Raw genomic sequence first — 21,031 nt, 5'->3', positions numbered from 1 at the left:
CTTTTAACATGTTGTTGTTCACCTTTCCGATTATTCCTTCAGGGGTCGCCACAGCGAATCAGCTTTCACTGTTTTGCACAGGTGGTTTTGGCAGAGAGTTTTACGCCGGATGCCCTTCCTGACACACCCTGTATTGTATCCAGGCTGGGGAGCGACACAGGGGGACCCAGACTGGGGCCCCTTTGTGACTACACAGTTAGGCAGTAGGATGAAGGGTCTTGCCCAAGGACCCACACTGGATGAAGTCCATCGCACCTCCTGGAAATCGAATCCTGGTTTCCCATGTGCTAGTCCTGCATGCAGCCAACTGCGGCCTTTTCTTAATATCTTCCTGAAAATCCTCGTTTTTTTCATGATATTTTTTTCTGTAGTGCAATTAAGACAAGTTATAAACTGACCAATCAGATGCCTCAATAAACATATGTGGTGCCTACAGGCCCCCACCTCAAATGTTCAAAATGTTTGATTTACAGATTCTTCTGAGAGTGCATTCAAGTGGTAGGGGTGTGGACTAAAAACCAGTTGACTCCTCATTGGCAAGAGTGGTTACCATAGAAATGTTCACTCAGACCAACTCCGACCAATCACTGTTTACTGACGTTGTCTGGCTCCAACATGGTAACGTCACTATTGCAAATAAATGGCTTCTGAATTGACTTCATTTTCTTGAAACTGTAAGTAAACCATTTTCTGTGTGGCAGTCCATTCTCATATATGTACATGTACAGTCAATTGGAGAAATGCAGGAATCAGGAAAAACTGTCATGGTGCTTCTGGCAACTCTCCTCCCCCTCTCCTCTCTGCTCTGCTCCTGAGGACTCCAGGCTGTTTCCACTCAACTCATCTACCTGCAGCCTTCATAAGGAGATCCAGGTCCAGCATTCATTGCCAGTTCGTTGCTCCATGGAAAACAAACCATCCACAAGTGGAAACCTGGGAACGCTCCTTGAACCGTTTGTACCTCCACTACGATCCTGTTCATGCCTATCCTCCAGCCCCGCCATGACCTCGAACCTGTATTCCTATCTCTCGCTCAGCTTCTCACCTGCAGCCACCAGCTGTCATCCTCGCCAACGTCTCCACAACCTGCAAAGAAACAAATCATCTTTACTTACCTTCTCTCTCCTGTTTTCCTTCCATCTGGGTCTGTTTTCGTTCATTGCAATTCATGACACAAACATGACTTCAGGATCTGCTCTGGTTAGTCTGCTCTGAACCAAATCCATGTCCAGGTTACCACTGGAGTTGCTACCTGATGCACAAGCTATAAGGTCAGTAATGTTATGTAGTTCATTGTCAACTGTACATCAGTTGAAGGTTTAGTGTTTAATCTTTACTAAATAAATTAGATGATGGACAACACATTTAAAAAAATATATCTGCGCTTCAAAATCCTGCAATATTATGCATTTCTAATTCACAGTTTCAAGCAAAGCCTTCATCTCACACCCCCACAGCAGAGCCTCCTCACACATGCTCACTAGAAAAAACTGTCCAGCTTCTATTGTGAGAAACAGACATGATGGGATTCAGACTGTTCATTTAGAGATCAACTATTTTTTATCTAAATTTAAGCCCAAATTATCCTGACCCAAAGTCAGTGAAGCCAAAATGTTGAGCAGAAGCAGAAGTCCTAGACTCACAATGAAGATGAAACACTTTTTACCGAAAAGTCTTAAAAGCAGAAAGCCCACAATCAGAAATCCTAATCAGAAATGAAACCGTTAGCAGACGAACAACTGAGTCTTTCTTTTCTTTCTCTATCAGCAGCAGCGGTCAGAGCGGGGTGTGGGGCAATTCTGCTTCGCTTTCCACAAATTACTTTCATTTTTCAATTATACAAAATCCTCCCAAAGCCTTGAGCTGAAATAGAAAGCTTTTCAGAAGTCATGTGGCAGAAAAACGATTCAGTCTTCCAGTCTCTGCTGTTATTTGTTTTTTTTTAATGATTGTTTGTTTGAGCAGTGACACAATCATTTCATTAGTTTAACTGTGGAAACTCTCAGAGCTTTCACAGACAGGAGAACAGAAAAAGAGCTGTAGAATAATTACACGTTTAGAGCTATAACACTGGGAATTGTTGCAAACAAGAAGATCCATTCCTGCAGATGAAGTGGGAGACCTCCACACCTCTGAGAAGCATGACAGAAAAGGAGGCTTTGCTTTAAAATCAGCTGCTTCTCAGAAACATCTTTAAAACGTCATTGCTTTTGTTCCAAACAGTGAAAAACTTTGTTACAGTTTGAACGGCTTTAGTGAGAAATATCACCGACAAGCAGGTGCGACAGAAGCACACCAATGTTCAGGGAAATCAGCAACTTCGATCTGTATAAGCCAAAAAAGAAAGTAAATGTGGATTGTCTTCTTAAATGTCACTGAAACACAGAAAAAATATATACTTTTGTGCTCGACCAAAAAAACCACCAACGTTACTTTGGTGTGAAAACAACCATTTATTCAAAAGGAAGATGCTTAAATCTTCTTGGATTATGGGAAGCATGGACAGGTTTTGGTGTTTTGCTTGGTGTTCTTGTGGGCTTTGTGTTCCTGATTGGCTGCAGCTGTTTTCCAATAGTGTTACATTAATTTAAGAAGCTCTCCTGGTCTCCAAAAAGGACATTTTTTTCCTGCATTTTGGAAAATTAAAGTATTTGGTGGAAAGTGACTTTCTATCTTGTGATAAACTGTGTTAAAAATGAACCAGAACCATAGTCATGAACGGTAGGTTTTATCTTTAAAATATCCAGCCTACTTAGTCATTTTTGGATTACTTTAAATCGATTATTTTGTGTGTCTTTTCTATGTCAGTTGCTTTTCCAAATGTTTTTGAGTTCTTTTTTTTTGGTTATTTGAAACAATCAACCTGAACACATTGTTGGACAAGTCTGTCTCAGTGTTTGTTTAGTTTTCAGCTTTGAACAAGAAATGCATTCATCCTTTTCATTTGCAAACAGACAATTGCAAAGGAACTCTGTAGCGTATAGAATGATATTTAAATCTGGATACAATATATTCTGAAAAATGAGAATGCATTTGTGTGAATGAAGATGTGCTGTTGTGCGACTTTTAGTGATTTGTTGAGGCTAACTAAAAAACACAACAACAAAAAAGTTGAAATGAAAAAAAATAAAGAAAGTGAACAAATATTTCATTTTCTGGGAGGAAGAAAGGGTTCTCCTGAAACAACTCACCACGCCATAAGCGACTGTGTCACTGTAGGAGCGCAGCTCTGGGTAGATGTTGGCGAGGAACCAGCTAAACGGTCGACATCTGAGTCTGGACCGCAGGGCTTTTCTCTGAGAAATGTCTCCGATGTTGATTCCTGAGTCCTGGAGGAGGAAGTAAACACAACAGAGCTATTTTAGAGTTTAAGTGCCCCGCTGAAAAGCCACAACCTCAAGCAGAGCAATAAGTACAATAAGCTTCAACCGTCTGATCTGCATTGTTGCAGTAAAATCTGGAATAACGAGCAACTTCAGGGCCTGCAGCTCCTTCTAAGCTCTGCTGCACACTCTGAATGACACAGCATGAAGCGGTCAAACCAGCTAAAAAAGACACCTTTTTAGCCATCACTGCAGAATAAAAGGAAATAACATCAAAGTCACAAAACATGAAAACACAAAACTCTAAACTTAAAGATCCTCTTTTGACACTTGTTGAATTTTGTTGTTTTTGTCTATTTTTGCAAAAAAAGCTCTCAATTCCATGTTTGAAGAAAACAATGTTATTAAAAAATATCAATCTGGATTGCAGGAAAGGATTAAAAGCATTGGTCCGCTGTTTGTTGAAATTAGTAATCGAGTAACCCATGAATACTGAAAAGAGCAGGAACTCCTGCCGTGGTCACAACAGCTGTGAGCAGCACTTCCAAACCCAAACAAAGGCAGCAAGTGAAGCATGGAGACAGGATGAGTGGACAGAAAGTCAGAAAAGGTGAGTCATTACTGGAAGAGAATGGCACAGAGCAGGTCTGCACCTATTCTTATTTACTGCTATGGCTTTTTCTTGAACTGTGTGGAGGGTAGAGGGCTGCAGTTTTGTGGACCCTCCCAGCAAGCAATGTCACGTGGGCCCCAACTGGGAAAGAGGTGGGCTGTGTGGGTACTGACTGGGCATGGGTTTATTTGGGGTAAACTTTGAAGGCCCCATTAGGTTTTGCCTACATTGGCCCCATATTGGCCCCCCACATGGGTTACCTGTTAGGGCCCTACAAAGGATCCATGTGGGCTAGAACCCATGTAGGTCAGCCAAGTAAGGCCCATATGGGTTGCATCTGGGCCATAAAGACTTGGGCTGTAACTGGGCCACTGTATGTCGGACCCACATGGTTTTCTACAAATGAGTACCACATTAAGAGTGCTAATGGGTTAACCATATGGGCAGGTATTTTAAAAGGTTATTTTTGTATTCTGTTACTAGACATATGCTTAAAATCGAAGAAGATGAGTAAAATGACAAAACCCCTGAAGACTCTTTCCAAATTGAATATGAATCACAGCTTTTCTAATTCTGATCAGTCCATCTGTTAACAAACTGGCTAAATTGATGAACCACAAATAGACATACATTTTAATATTTTACCATGTTTTACCCAGAGCAACTTGCATTTGCAATATTGGACAATTATTACATTTATTTTTTCCTGTCCAGAGTTTTGGTAGTTTGTAGAGGAAGTGCTGAGAGTTTGAGGATGTAGCAGTAAGCAATTAGATACAAGTAGGGTGACCACTTGTCCCACTTTTGGCACCATACAGCCATCTAGTCTTCTGTCTGGCTTTCCTATTTATTAAAAATATCTACTTTTTTCATTGGTGCTCAGAGATTCAAGTTTTTAACGACACAGTTTAAAATGAAGTTGTAACTTTGTTTGAACATAACACATTTGTTGTGTTGCTGTCCTATTCAGAACAAGCCTGGCTTCAAGCTTCAAGGTTTTTTTATTGGCCATGTATGCATGTGCAGTCAATACTTAGGGGTGCAAAGGTCTCAAGGTAACGTTTTGAAAAAGAAGAATCATTGTAAAAGTTTAAACAATAAGATCAAAGAAATGTACAATCTGGTAAATGTACATAAGCATACAAGAGAGCTAGAGAGTGCAAGAACAAAAGAATAGAGGGAGATATACACTAATTTGGAGCACATTTTTCAATGACAGCAGTCCAGTGTAGGTACCAAAACTTTTCGGCCTGCAATTACCCTTTGGGGTCCTTTCAACTGAGGTCAACGTCACACTACGGTAACCCCACTTTTGACAAACTACGTTGCGTCAAGATCTGCTCTAGCTCTATAATATTCATTTTCATGTTTCCTTTTGTAACCTAAAGTTATTTTCCTTCATAAGTTGTGTGTGACATTATTCTTTGTAATGTTTATAGAGAGATTTTGCCACAACCCACTTTGTAAAAAGACCTGTGTTTGCAGGCAGGGAAGGTTCAAGTTTAAAAGATAATGTTGCTCTGTCAGATCTCTGTATGTTCACAGGGGCCCTCATAATATCTTCTTCTATGGTAGTATGGGGTGGCCATGGTGCAGCGGTAGGTTGGTCGACCTCTGATCGGAAGATTGCAGATTCAATTCTCGCCTTGCCCTGCTCATGTGTCGAAGTGTCCTTGGGCAAGACACTGAACCCCACCTTAACTCTGGTTTTTAAGGTTGACGCCAGTGTTCGGCAGCAGAGCCACCACCAGTCTGTGAATGTGTGTGTGAAAGGGTGAATGGAACTATGACTGTAAAGCACTTTGGGCCTTCAAGGAAGGTAGAAAAGCTCTGTATCCGTGTACGACATTTACCATTTACCAGTATTGTAATTTGTCCTATCACAATCTGACACGTCACAGGACCAACGGACAGCCAATCAAAAGAATGTGACTTCAGCATTAGTCCCAGGACCCTGAAGGACCTCAAACGGTAATTGCAGGCTGAATAGTTTGGGTACCTACACCTACCATACCCTACCTTAAATTCTAAAACACAGAAAACTAATGCTATATACAGTATGTTTTGTGAAACATAGCAATTTTTAACCTTTTTTAATCCACCCAGTTTTAGTGCATACAAAATGAACCAAGACTTTTATTCCCTGTAACTTGCAATCAACAAACAACACAGATTCAATCTCAGGGCCCTGCAGAAGGGCACTTGCAACCCATCAGTGGGCTCAGGCCAGCGGAATAAGAATTGCAGGCAATTAGATTGCAGATTACAAGACATTAGACATTTATTTGGATGGTGGTCTTTGGTTGCATTTCAGTTATTAATTTTTGACATTAGTTTAACTCAGTGACGTGCGGTGAGGTTAATGGCTGGTGAGGCACTGACGTCATCAGTCAGATTTACAAACATATGAACCATACTGAGTAACTTATTCACCATTTGATTGACAACAGTTAACGTGTTTTGTTTAAAATATCATTTCAACATGTTTTTTTCATATACAAAGTGCAGCATAGAAAAAGCACAAACCTTATTATCGTCTTACCTTTACTTGTAAATGAAGTCCATACGCTGTTCCTTCTGAAGAAAATGACTTGCCGCTTGCTAACACTTATTCTATTATTTTTAGCGTCATAATCTCAGGGCTCACCGGCGCCCCCTAACATGAGGCACGAGAACTGCTGGCCTCACCCAGCGGCTTTTTTGCTGGCGTTTAGCGCTCAGCACAAGAAACACGTCCCTCACATACAGTTATTTATAAAAACAAACACTGTACATCATATACATCTGCTAAATTATGTAAACTCGGCTCATATAGTACAAGTGATTGAACCGACATACAGAGAGACAGCAGTACCGTCTGACTGCATAGGTATTGCGCAATCCAAGGTGAGGCTCAGCGGGCTGGTGCCTCATCGCACGTCACTTAGTATCTGAACGGCAAATGCGGAAATTCAGCGATTTTGAAAAGAAAAAACACCCAAAAATGGTACATTTAAATGGAAAATGACTGCAAAGCACAAATTACTGATTAAATATAATAATTGAATTTATTTTTTCTCTTTTCTTCCCATAATGACAGGTGAGGCTGTGCCTCACCTGCCTCTCCTGACTGCACGTCACTGGTTTAACTGTGTCAGGCTAGCGGTGGAAAAGGTGAATGTGTCATGATGCTGTCCTCTGCGCTGTCTCACGCTTTGCAGTGTTTCTGTCTAACAGAGTGAGCTGGGTGAGGTGAATATCTAATAATTCCCTTAGTTCATCTAATTTAGTGCATGCAATTTTAATTAATTTTTTTTGGAATTATGTTTAAAATGTTTAAATGTGAAATTGGTTGGAACACAGCAGAATATTCCCCTTTGTAGTAACACCTTTGCACTAATATGGGGCGGCCGTGGTGCAGCAGTAGGGCAGTCGACCCATGATCGTAAGATTGCAGGTCATTTTTCTAATGCAATTTTACGCTATATATGTACATTTTTACTCTGTTTTACTCATTTTATTTTAAGTCTCTAGGTGGCTGGCCATGGTCAGAACGGGACAGAGGATGGAAATTAGCCTAGGCTACAATCCTGCATATTTACAGTGTCTCATTACCTTTAGAGTATTCTACACTATTTGTTGTATGCATTGTCCCTTAAATGAATAAATACAAATACAAATAAAAATACACTCCCACCTCCTTCAGATCTTTGAGGACTTACATCCTCTTCTGTCTGATCAGAATATTTGTCCAGATGTTCCTCTTTGTTCTTGTCTTTCCCCTTGAACTCTCTCATGGATTCATGTTGGTCCTAAAGTCTTTTTCTGACTGTTGCATCATGACCTTTGACCTTAAATGAGACCTGCAGGTCTTTCTTCTCCTTCTTTCCTGATCTCCTGGATGCGTCCTGCTTGTGTTGGGGTCTTGTTTTGGTTGCTCACTCCTTTAAGAAGCTACTCCTGTGTTCAGTTTCCTCCATGTGTAGATGGATGATGGATCTCGCGGAGTCTGGAGTTCCAAAGCTGCAGAAACTTCTGTGCGACGCTTTCAGATTCAAACATATCAGAGACTGAGACAGAGACAGTATGCCCAGGTTAGATTTCTCAAGATGGTTCTTGAAGAGTTTCTTCTGGAGATCATTCATCAAAATCATTTTTTTGGACAGCTTTTGTTGAATTTCTTAAATTCTTACAAGACAGTAATCCGGCCTGAATGTGGCATGAGAAACTGAACTCCCCTTTCTAGGATATGTGCTTCATCAGACAGGCTGGAAAAAGAAGAGACCCAGTGTTACGCCCCCTTTGTGTTTAGGGGTGCTAGGGGGGGGAACATAAAAAAGTAACGGTTTGGCTGCCAAAGTTGACTGTAACAAAAAGCACCAAACGAATGTCTCCATAAAATAACCATATTTATTTACAAATAAACAACCAACAAGAACTAAAAGTGAGGCTAAAAGGCTTCAGGGTGAACCCAGGCCAAAATAACAAACAAAACCCCAACTAACTGAAACATGTAATCTTATCTGTACAAAGGAAAAGGAAAATAAAGACAAAAACTAACCTCCTTAACCTAACAAAAACAGGAGAAAACATGTACTAAACAAAATGGCAGTTCACCCCTACAGCTTCACTTAAATAACTATAAACCAAAAGACTAAATCAGAGTGGGCACAAACAATACAAACTACGAAGAACTACGAATACAAAATACTAAAGTGCAACACACAACTAAACAAGAGGTGAAATCAAAACCAAAATGGAGAAGAGGGCCAAGCTGCAGTGAAGACTGTTGCTGCAAGGCTCCCTTCCCACGGACTGGATGTCCAAATGGTGGCTTTAAAGGCTGCCTCCACCAGCTGGTCCGATTGGGAGGCCACGCCCTTTCCACCACACCTGAAATTAATCACAAACAAAGACATACAAACCCAAAGATCCACACAAAACACAAGTCCCACTCTGATACAGAAATAATACACAAAACACAGAACAAAACAAAACCAAATACGGCCACAGCCGTAACACCCCCCTACCCAAGATAAAACTTCTTTTCAAAAGAAGTTTTTACCCGAAGTGGAGCACACACAAACTCAGGACGCGGATCACACAAACCTAAGATGCGACACACTAACGCCAACCGGCCACACAAACTCAGGCCGCGTTCCCCTTGAGACACGCGACCGTCTACTCGGGACGCGTACCCCCCTGGGCACGCGACCGTCCAACTCGGGGTGCGCGCCCCGCAGAACACGCACCCGTCCAACTTGAGGTGCGCGCCCCGCAAGACACGCACCCGTCAACTTGGGGTGCGCGCCCCGCAAGACACGCACCCGTCAACTCGGATTAACTAAACAAAATTAATGTTGCACCACACAAAAATCACCACATGTTTGGTTGACAGTTTTCTTTTTCCAGTTGTACAAAAAAACTATGTGGTGTGCTTAAAAGGTTTAAGCAGGTTTAAGCAGCTTTTTCCTTCCAGAGTGAGTAAAAGCATTAGACTGTATTTATTCTGACACACAAATAATGTGTGTCATGTGATATTACACAGGGTTTGTTGATCTGAATCATATGTCAGAAAAGAAAAGGCTAGCTTTGCATTGATTGCAGCTTTGGAGGCTTTAAAAGCAGCAATGAAAGAAAGGACAGGTGTTGCATAACTGTACTGCGACTGTCCAGAATGTACCTTGCCTCTGGCCTCTGCCAGCTGGGATGGGCTCCAGTGATCCTCTGACCCTCCTTAGGATGCAGTGAGTGTAGAAGATGGATGGATGTTTGGTGACAGGGGGACAAAAGTGCAGACTCTCTGCCCTCTACTGTTTTATCAGGCTCTGCAGCAACAATGACAAGCTGCAGGAGACACTTTTTTCACAAAGAAGCTACAGCTTACAATGACCAAGGCAGCTTTTTGGCCTCCTATGGGTCCGATGCTAAATGTTAAAGTCCCACTCCGATCGTCTTTTGATCTGTTGTAAAGATGTTCTCAGAGGTCTTTTATTATTAAGTGCCGTTTTTAGCCACAAAAAAAGAAAACCTGTTTCCTACAGAGATTTTCAAATATGAATCCAAACTGAAATATTGATTCATCCATTCCCCCCACGTTCGCAGGGGGGTTAGGGACATTACGCAAATATGCAGAATCCACAAATACGGAGAACCATCTCTACCCCCCCACCCCTCTGGCCAAAGTATGTTTACAACCTATCCTTGCAATTTAAAACATTTATTGAAGAACATTGGAATGTTGCTCAACATAAAAGAGTTTTCTTTTTTTTCTTTTAGCAATAGACTGTGCTATGGCAGAGAACTAGAACCTTCTCACTGTAAAGCTCCTATAAACATCCTATTCACTTTATTACTGAAACTAGCCGCTCACCTATCCAAATGATCAGAATCAGGTGTCCTTATCACTTGTTCTGGCCACAGGTCTTTTTCTATTTTTATTGTTGTTATTTTATGATCATTTTTATTTTTTATTCTGATGTTTTATACTCCAGTGTTTCCTCTGGGGGATCCATCATTCTTGGGCACCACCAGCTTGACCTGTAGGGCGTGCCGTTGCTGTGGTGCCCGTTCTGGTTGGGCGGGCTGGGGTCCCACTCTGTGGTCTAATAGCCATGGATGGGGCCCTGGGCTGCCCTGTGTTGGGCGGGCGCTGCGGTAATAGCCCCTGTGGTCCGGCTGGGCCTTGGAATGAATGGATCCCCATGATATCGTTTCCTCACAGCAGTACCAAGCCAGACCTTCTTCAACTGCAGTTATTTGTTTCTGTTCACTGTTCTACTGGGGTAACTGGGTGGGTGGGGATGGGGGCGGGGGGTGGTGAGGGAGGGGTACCTTCTTTGTGGGATTGTCCTTTGTTTTCTGTTTTGAACAACTTTCATTTTTTATGACTGTTTTATCTGTTTTTATGTTAAGCACTTTGTGTTTTTAACCAAAATGAAGGGCGCTATATAAATAAATAAAGTTTGAGTTTGAGTTTGAGGTGTATAAAACCAAGCACGCAGACATGAAGACTGTTTTTACAAACATTTGTGAAAGAATGGGCCGCTCTCAGGAGCTCAGTGAATTCCAGCGTGGAACTGTCATAGGATGCCACCTGAACAACAGATCCACTCGTGAAATGTCCTTGCTCCTAAATATTCCAAAGTCACCTGTCAGCTCTATCAGAACAAAATGGAAGAGTTTGGGAGCACCAACAACTCAGCCACCAAGTGGTAGACCACGTAAACTGATGGAGAGGGGTCAGCGGATGCTGAAGCTCATAGTGCAAAAAGGTCGCCGACTTTCTGCGCAGTCAGTTGCTACAGAGCTCCAAAGGTCATGTGACCTTCAGATTAGTCCAAGTACAGAACGCAGAGAGCTTCATTGAATGCGTTTCCATGGCCAAGAAGCTGCATCCAAGCCACACATCACTGCAATGCAAAGCAATGGATGTAGTGGTGTAAAGCACGCCGCCACTGGACTGTAGAGCAGTGGAAATCTGATGGACGAGTCTGGCTTTGGAGGTTGCAGGACAACGGTACATTTGGGACTGCATTGTGTCGAGTGTGAAATTTGGTGGAGGAGGAATTATGGTGTGGGTTTGTTTGTCAGGACTTGGGCTTGGCTCCTTAGTTCCAATGAAAGGAACTCTGAATGCTTCAGGAAACCAAAATATTTTGGACAATTCCATGCTCCCAACCTTGTAAAACAGTTTGGAGCGGCCCCTTCAGTGCACAAAGCAAGGTCTATAAAGACGTGGATGACAGAGTCTGGTGTGGATGAACCTGACTGGTCTGCACAGAGTCTAGACCTGAACCCCATAGAACACCTTTGGGAGGAATTAAAGTGGAGACTGAGAGCCAGGCCTTCTCCACCAACATCAGTGTGTGACCTCACCAATGAGCTTTTGGAAGAATGGTAAAAAATTCCTAGAAACACACTCATCAACCTTGTGGACAACCATAGAGTTGAAGCTGATATAGCAGCAAAAGGTCGGCCCACATCATATTGAACTCTATGGGTTAAGAATGGGATGGCACTTCAGTGTATATGTGAGTCAAGGCAGGTGAGCCAATACTTTGGTAATAAATAATATTGGATTGGATTTAAGTGCACTTTTTCAGATGCCCAAAGCATTTACAGTGTGTCCATTATTCCTCCACTCCTCATTCATGCCTGGTGATGGTAACTACTGATGTAGCCACAGCTGCCCTGGGGCAGATTGACAGAGGCATGGCTGCCAGTGTGCACCTATGGCCCCCCTGACCATCACCGGGACATTCATACACATTCACACACCAGTGGAGCCATTCTTTGTTCAATTGCAGATGGACTGTGTGAATACAGACGGACCAAATGAATGCGCCGCAGGTTTTCTATGATCACCATCAGAATCTTGAACTGATTTAAGCTTGTCAGGCCACATTCAACAGTTCACAACCCATATTGGAATATTTCAATTTTCAAATCCTCAAAAAAATATTGCTTTCTAAATTGTAAGATCTCTCCTTAATGAAAAGGCTGTTGCAGGCAAATAAAACTTAGCTAAACAGACTTTTAAAGAGGTGCTTTTAAATCCATTAGTTTGGGTTACTGGGACACATGCAACGGTAAACATCTGCACACCAGTTCTGCACACTGAAAACACCAGATCTCAGTTCAGTCAGGTGAGTGAGGAGATTTTACCTGAAGAGGAACGTTCCAGGCCATGTAGACATGGCTCCTGTACTGGTCCATCCAGACCTCCGCCACCCTTAGGGCGTTCCGGCGCACGTAAGCCGTCAGGTTCTCTGTGTAGGGTTTGTGGGCACGCTCGATGTGGGCGATCCTGGAGCAAGGCAAGACCTCCACGCTGCCCCCACACTGCCACACCTTTTATGACAGACATTAGTCAAGAGATATAAAAGATACTCGTATTCATTCTGAAAGCAACCCTGCAGAGAAGATCTTCTATACAGAGGAATCAGAAGCCTAACTGAGATAAAAGGAGAAAAAGGTAAGGCCTTTAGGGTTTACGATTTATTATTGACCAGAACTGTTTCCAGTGAGATAAGGCCAAATACTAGTAAAACATTTTGAAAACCTTAAAAAAAATAGGTTTGAAGAGAGAAAGAAAATCCAGGCAAAATTTTGCAGATCTGTGTCTTTTTGATTTCTCAGATTTTCTTTTTATGATTTGTTTTAAACAGTTTTCACATTCAGATTGTGTTGAGCATTTTTGCTTTATGTGTGGTCCACAAATCAATTATTATCTTTAGGGTGTAAAAGTCTACTTTTTCAGCAGTCATAGTCACATCTCTTGTCTTTTCCTCCTTTGTTTCTGTCTAAGTTTGAATCGTGTCAGGTTTTATGCTTGTTACGTTTGAGGTTTTTTTTTTGCCAAGTTAGGATTTATTTATTCAGTAAATTATTTTTTTAGTCTAAATTATTACATTACATTCTATGTCTAAAATATGCTCTAAAAATGTTTATTTTATTATTAAGACTCAATGAATAAAATTCTATTCAGAGTTAATTTTTGTTGCTTTTCTTCTGTTAGTTCCCTCTGTGCAAAAACTTAATTTCTATGATCAACTGATAAAATAACTTTTTAATATCTATTTGGATGCATACCTTTTTCAACATGTGATATTCTTGCACACTGTACAGTAGAGTTTACCCCTCTGACTGCAATCCCCTCGGGGAGTCTTAGCTGTAGGATTGGGTCATTCAGTGGTGCCTTAAAACCTAGTTTTTCTGGTTTTGATTTAGGTTCTGTCACGTAGAAAGTGTGAAATATCAGCTCAGTGAAGTGTGAAAGACATAAAACTGTGATCAAAGATAAAAGGGAAGCTAGGCTTGATGGCAGAAACGAAAAGATTTAGTAAAGAAAATAGAACATGACAAAACCCATGAAGACACAAAAAGGTATCAAAACAGAGAACATTAAAGAACTGAAAACCAGACACTTAAATACACTGAGGATCATTAACACAAATCAAGACTGTGGAAGATCATCAACCTAGACCAGGGGCCTCATTTATAAACGTTGCGTACGCACAAAAGAAGGCGTACGCCACTCTCTACGTAATAATTGGTATTTATAAAAAGCAAACTTGACGGGAAAATGTGCGGTCCTTCACGCAAGCTCTGACCCAGGCGTACGCACAAAAACGGGTGAAATGAGAAACGGCGACACCGTCGACAGATGGAAGAAACATGTGAAAGTGAAAATGAAAATGACAATACTGCCTCTCATAAATAACATGAAGACTTCACAAAGCAAGTCTTACAATTAACAGCCTACACCAGGGGTCGGCAACCTTTTTTACTCAAAGAGCCATTTGGGACCGCCCCTAATAAAAAAGAAAGCACCCGGAGCCACAAACCGTTTTGACATCATTATATATATTATGCATGTATATATTATTCAAAGGTGCTCATTACCTCGATCGCGATCGACCTTCAATGACATGAGTGTAGATCGCGGGCCAGAAAAGATTTTAAAAAAAAATAAAGTACTTCTTTAAAATCCACCAGCCAATCAAAATCCTCACTGAGAAGAACAGGACTTGATTGACATGTAGATTGGCCAATCGGACATCGTCTGAAACATACATCACTGCAGATGCACATTGTGTTCTTTAAAGGATGATACCGCGGCCGCGTGTGGGAGGAGCTACTGGTTGTGGTCTGATCGCTGCATGAAGCGATGTGTTCATCAATGCATGGTAGACACTGAGAATGTGGAGAGATCAGGTTTATTATTTTGAAGAGTTCTACTTGGTAATCATGTTTCCATGTTTGGGTTCCAGCGCCGCACAAGGATGATAGAGCAGGACGCAGGTTATAGCGGGGATAGAGCGGGTTAAGCAAATTAATGGAAGAAGGCGGCCTGCTGAAGAAATATTCAGTATTTTACATATTTTATTATTGCTCAGAACTATCTTTTATTTAGAAAAATCTTTTATTTTATCAGTCCAGTACGGAAAAAAAACATCAACAAAAGCTGTGTTGGGCGGTTTTTGGCTGGGTCTGGCGGTTTTCAGATGACTCTTCGGCTGGAAACCTGTGACTCTATCTGGCAACGCTGGTGCGAACTCTCAGTCTGTCATCAGTTTCTGCCCCGCGGTACGTCAAGTTCCCGGCAGAAGATCGGAGTGTTGAAGCCGCCCGGCGTGTCTCCTCCTGCTATCAGCTCTGCAGGTCTCGCCCGATAAATATGAGCTCATTACGAAGCTGTTTTTTACGTGGCATGCGCTTCGTACGGAGCCAGCAGCGCCTTTGAAATGCCATGAAAAATGAAAAAACTAAAATAAAATTTAATCATTGTAAAATACTCATTATTTTCCAAAGTCACAGGGAGCCACAACAGATGGATGAAAGAGCCACATGTGGCTCCGGAGCCATGGGTTGCCGACCCCTGGCCTACACGAACACCCGTTTGATCGATCAGCAGTGAAACAAACAAAAAAATCAAACGAAAATTACAACAGAAATTCAAATGAACACATATTTGCAAAAAGAAAAGTGAAATATGTTCTACAATATTGGCATGTTGTGCAATTCATCCTCATAAATAATGTAGTTAACAGAACGAAATAATGTACAAAACTGATATTCTCGTCAGTGTGTCCGTCTGGCGGAGAAGATATAGGTGCAATTAGACGGACAGACGGACGGATGGACGGACGGACGGACAGACAGAAAGACATATAGAAGAAATTACATTTGCGCTGAACAATTTCCCATTTCCACGTGGATTATTACCGACATCTGTAGCTTGTCAGATGCAATTAAATGGATGGAAATAAAATGCCCCATCACAATGCGTAATGACGCACAATGGCTGATCTTGTGCTCTTAGAAGATGTGGCAAATGGAAGAATTCGGAGTGAACGCATCTTTAGACAGCAAGAAGACTTGCTGGCAAACGAGGACGAGTGGCTTATGAGTCGGTTCCAACTTCCTCCAGCCGTCCTGTTGGACGGCGTTACAGAGGAGCACCCGGAGGAACCAGTCGCCAGGATTCCAGGATTCTCCACAGCTTGTTTGAAAGTGTGATCTGTAGAAACCAGTGGTAGACCAATCATATAATCGTCATCTGCATTAACAGTAACATGAATACATTCATCATGAGGTCTAAGATCATTTTTCCTGAAGCCCCACCAATTCTCAGCAGTTTTCCAGCGGTCGCAGCCTTCTAACGTAAGTCTGGTAAGAATTTTGCAGAAAGAAATCAAGAGACGGCTTTGGACGGGCTACCATCGAAATGCGAAGAGCTGATCATTTGACCGCAGTCTTCACAAAGAGTGAGGGCGTATTCAGACTGAACACATTTGGTTCGTTTAAAGTAAACCAGAGTACGTTTTCCCTGATCATACGAGCAAATCCTGGTACGGGACCAGGAACCGCTGTGTGGCTTGTCTTTGGAGGCGGTCTCGCTTCGTATCCTGTCAGATTGAGCTTCGGTTTGCTCTGAGATTCCTCAGTCTGAATGCAATCCGTCCTCAGTGTCATGACTTGAACGGGGGACGGACCCAGATGCTGAAACCCAGAGGCAGAGACCGGTAGGTAAGAGGAAAGTAAGATATTTATTAGAGTTCTTGTTGGTTCTTGGCAAGGCTGTGGGTAACGTGGCTGCTGCTCTTGATTGAAGACTCTGGTACCGTTCAGTAGAACTCCGAGAGCGAGGGGCAAGACAGAGTTCGTGGCTAGAGTTTTTGATGCGTGCCGTGGCAGGAGATCTTGAGGAGTGCTGTGGCTTTATGCGTGGCGTGGCTGGAGATCTAGAGGAGCACAGAGACTGTGGCTCACATTCACAGGCGGCGTCAGCAAAGGAGAGCTGTGGCTTCTGCTGCTCGAGGTGGTAAGACTCAGGTGATCCTCTTGGCATTAGGTGAAAACATGAAGTGCAGAAAACAGACAAGGTTAGCTCAGGACGAGACAAGGGGCCAGACGTAGTGAGCTTCTGGAGACTAAGCACCATCAGGGTTAACGGACTGGCGAAGAATGACGAAGCTGGGTTTCCTTAAGTAGCAGGTGTCTTGATGAGTAGAGTGGTCACAGCTGAGAGTGATGAGCAGCAGACCTGGAAGGGGAGGAGTCTGACAGGCCGCCATGAAACTCAGAGAGGAATAACTGAACCAAAATGGCCAGTGTGGCCGACGTCAACAGCGTAGGGATGAAAGAAGGGGTGAACCGCTGGAAAATATTAAGCACTGATTGTCTTGTTATCAAACAGAAAAATGATTCCAACTGTTTATTTGTTAGAACGTTTATTTCAGCACAGCTGAAAACGCTTCTTACATGCTTTTCTGTGACTCGTTACGCTGCACGCGCTCAGTGCTGCTGTGATATCATCCTAAAAGCTACCTTTGTCATGTTGCATGTCCCCTCCTCCCCCTCCTTTTCTGTTCTGGCCGCAACCAGCTGCACTCACTTACCTCATCATCTCCGCTGCCTTCTTAAGAAGCTCCTTAATCTGTACTCGACGCCAGTTCGTTGTTCCTCCTAGTCTGGCCAACTCATGTTTCCTGAATGTTGTCACGTTTCGCTCTACTCATTGTGCTTCTCTCTCTGCCTCAGGAAAAGCCTCCTTGGAAACTCACCTGGTCGCAGTCCTCTGGTCGCCTGTGTAAACGCTCTTGGATTTCCGCTGCAAGACCCCTCCAGCCAGCTGCCGCTCCTCGTCTGGAAAGAAGCCATACTCGCTCCTACTCAACATTAAATCCACTAAACCTACCTCTTTGTTCAAGTCTATTTCCGGGTTCCAGCGTTTGGGTCACTTTGAACTTACGTCAAATCATGACAAAACGAACTGGCCTAACGCCTGACCAAGCTGGCCCGGAAGGGCTCCGGCACGCCATAGCTTTACAAGGTAACCTCCTAAGTCGTCAAGCTGACGCCCTGACTCAGATGTCCTCTGCCCAGCAGGACCTTTTTTGTCGCCTCGACAGCATCACGCAAACGTTGATTGAACTAACCGGCCAAACGGCTAATCCCGCAGCCACGGCTCAAGCCTCCATTTCCGGCAACAACACCACTTCTGTTTCCACTTTCGCCCCGGAAAATGTCCGTCTACAGCCGGCACCTTTTTATGGCGATGTTGAAACCTGTGGAGGGTTCCTGCTCCAATGCCAACTAATTTTTCAACAGGCCCCAAGGTACTATCAGGCCGATCACAGTCGTATTTCTCTAATTGTGAACTCTCTCCACAGTAAGGCCTTACAGTGGGCTCAAGCATTCCTGGCAACCCATCCCATCACTCATCTCCCGTTTGACCGCTTCCTAGGAGAATTCCGCCTAGTGCTCGACCAACCTCGAAAGCAGGAAGGAGCCACCCGGTGGTTACTGAGTCTCAAACAAGGTAACCGTCTGGTAAGCGAACAGCTAATCGACTTTCGGATTCTAGCGGTCGAAGCAGGTTGGCCGGATCCCGCACTCAAGGGGAATTTTTTACCAGTCACTAAATGTATGCATTAAGGACCACTTATGTTCCCAGCCGGAGGCCAACTCTTTTGAAGATCTCGTCACTGCCGCCCTCAGATCTGACATCCGTCTACGAGAACGTCTCTCTGAGAAGAAGCGTAAGCCACCGCCTTCCCCAGTTAATTCCCCTCTCTTTACCTGTTGCTTCTCCTTCTAACCGAGAAACATCTGCCTTTAATCTTGACAAGCCCATGCAAATCGGTCATTCCAAGCTTTCCCTTGAGGAAAGAAAGAAACGTCGTGACGAGGGGTTGTGTTTTTATTGTGGTCAGGTGGGTCATCAGGTCTCGCAATGTAACATTCGTTTAAACTCCCGAACCCCCATTAAGTGACAGGCCAAGGGGGGATAATTCTGAACTAGTTCAAGTTTCCAAGTTCTTATTTGTTCCTGTCAAGATCTGTAATAAAAATCAAGTTTTTGAGCTCAAAGCTCTCATAGATTCTGGGGCAGAGCACAGTTTAATGTATCAGCGTCTAGTTAATGATCTCTCGCTTCCTGTTGAAACTCTCGCCAATCCGGTTAACGCTGCGGGTCTAGGGGGTAAACAACTCTCGCGCATCACTAAGCGCACAGGTCCTGTCCTAGTTCTCACTTCCGGTAATCATCGGGAATACCATCAATTTTTCATCATTCAATGTCAACGAACCCCTTTAATCCTGGGGTATTCATGGCTCCAGACTCACAGTCCCCATATTGACTGGTGTTCTTCTCGCATCTCTAATTGGAGCACCTATTGTATGGCCAACTGCCTGCATTCTGCTATTCCTATCACCAAAGATCCTGAATCCGGTCAGGAGGAGAAGGAAATCGATCTTTCTAGTATTCCCACCTGTTACCATGATCTTCGTTCCGTGTTTTGCAAATCTAAAGCCTGCGCCCTGCCTCCTCTATGATTGTTCCAGCGAATTCTTAAATGGTGCTCCCCTTCCTAAGGGTAAATTATATAATCTCTCTGGTCCCGAAAAAGTATCTATGGAGAATTATATACAAGAAGTTCTCTCACTGGGTCATATTCACCCTTCTTCGTCCCCTGTCGGCGCAGGGTTTTTCTTTGTAGAGAAGAATAAGTCGTTGCGACCTTGCATTGATTTTCGTGAGTTAAATCAAATCACTGTCAAAGATAAATACTCTGTCCAACATGCTAAAGTCTTTACTAAACTCGACCTTAGGAACGCTTATCACCTGGTGCGCATGCGTGAAGGTGATGAGTGGAAAACTGCGTTTAACACTCAGTTAGGGCATTACAAATACATGGTCATGCCGTTCGTGCTCACTAACGCCCCAGCTGTTTTTCAACGTCTGGTAAATGACGTACTCAGAGACATCTTAAATAGGTTTGTTTTCGTTTATTTAGATGATATTCTTGTGTTCTCCTCCGATCTGTCACAACATGAACATCACGTCCAAATAGTCCTTGAGAGACTGCTCGAGAACCAGTTATATGTTAAGGCAGAAAAATGTGAGTTTCACGTGTCCTCCGTTCCTTTTTTGGGGTACATCATCAAAGCGGGCAATATCCGTCCTGATCCTGCAACGATCGAGGCAGTCCCCCAGTGGGAGATCCCTCAGTCCCGTAAGAAACTCCAACAGTTCCTGGGGTTCGCGAACTTCTATCGCCGCTTCATCCGTGATTACAGCAGCATTGCTGCCTCCCTCATGCAACTCACCTCCATCAATCGCCCTTTCATCTGGAACCCCGCAGCCCATGCCGCGTTTAAGAAGCTCAAGTCTCTGTTCGTGTCTGCCCCTATCCTGATTCAACCTGATGTTTCCAAACAATTCATTGTGGAGGTTGACGCCTCAGATTCCGGAGTAGGGGCGGTCTTATCCCAGCTTGAGGAAGGTTCCTTCGAAACTCAAGCCTTGCGCCTTTTTTTCACGTAAATTAAGTCCAGCGGAGCAAAATTATGATGTTGGCAACCGGGAGTTACTAGCCATCAAGCTTGCGCTAGAAGAATGGCGCCACTGGCTGGAGGGTGCTGAACAACAATTCATAGTGTGGACCGACCACAAGAATTTATCTTATCTCCGCAGTGCTAAACGACTCAACTCCCGCACGCCCGGTGGTGTTTATTTTTCGACTGTTTCAATTTTGCCATCACATACCGTCCAGGCAGTCGTAACGTTAAACCCAATGCTCTGTCACCTCCACTGACTCGCCAATCCTGCCAACTTCATGTTTTATTAGCAATCTCACTTGGGAAATCAAAAACAAGGTTCAACGGGCCCAAGGTGAGATACCTTCCGGCGCCTCCTGCCCTCCAGGCTGCCTTTTTGTCCTGGACTCTCTCAGATCTGAAGTTCTCGCCTGGGGACATACCTCCCGCATTGCCTGCCATGGAGGGGACTACTGCACCATCCGACTCCTTAAACGTCGTTTTTTTCTGGCCCACATTAGAGCGTGACATTAAGGAGTACATCGCGGCCAGCAGTAGTTGCGCCCGTTCCAAGACTTCCAACCGGCCCCCTTCCGGTCTGTTGTTACCATTACCTACACCTAGCCGTCCCTGGTCCCACATAGCGGTGGATTTTGTTACTGGGCTCCCACCGTCCCAGGGCCATACAGTCATTCTGACAGTCATCGATCGCTTTTCTAAAGCCGCCCAATTTATTCCTCTGCCTCAATTACCCACTGCTACTGAAACTGACGACGCACTCGTCCAT

At 43.5% G+C, this 21,031-nt stretch overlaps 1 protein-coding gene across 2 annotated transcripts in view; it reads right to left on the bottom strand.

The window, feature by feature from the left end:
- The window catches only part of galnt18a (UDP-N-acetyl-alpha-D-galactosamine:polypeptide N-acetylgalactosaminyltransferase 18a), a 267,871-nt gene that overhangs the window by 71,577 nt on the left and 175,263 nt on the right, over positions 1-21,031 (bottom strand). For both annotated transcript variants that reach the window (XM_023955406.2, XM_023955408.2), the window contains exons 7-8: positions 12,583-12,768; positions 3,192-3,329 (exon numbers count right to left, since the gene is read on the bottom strand). In XM_023955406.2, coding sequence (XP_023811174.1) covers positions 3,192-3,329; positions 12,583-12,768 — 324 coding nt within the window. The remainder of the gene's footprint in view (positions 1-3,191; positions 3,330-12,582; positions 12,769-21,031) is intronic.

Source organism: Oryzias latipes, chromosome 6 (genome assembly GCF_053564925.1).
Source record: "Oryzias latipes strain Hd-rR chromosome 6, Olatipes_Hd-rR_3.1".
Taxonomy (NCBI): Eukaryota; Metazoa; Chordata; class Actinopteri; order Beloniformes; family Adrianichthyidae; genus Oryzias; species Oryzias latipes.
The sequence above is the reverse complement of the archived record's forward strand: the minus strand, read 5'-3'. Positions and strand labels throughout refer to the sequence as shown.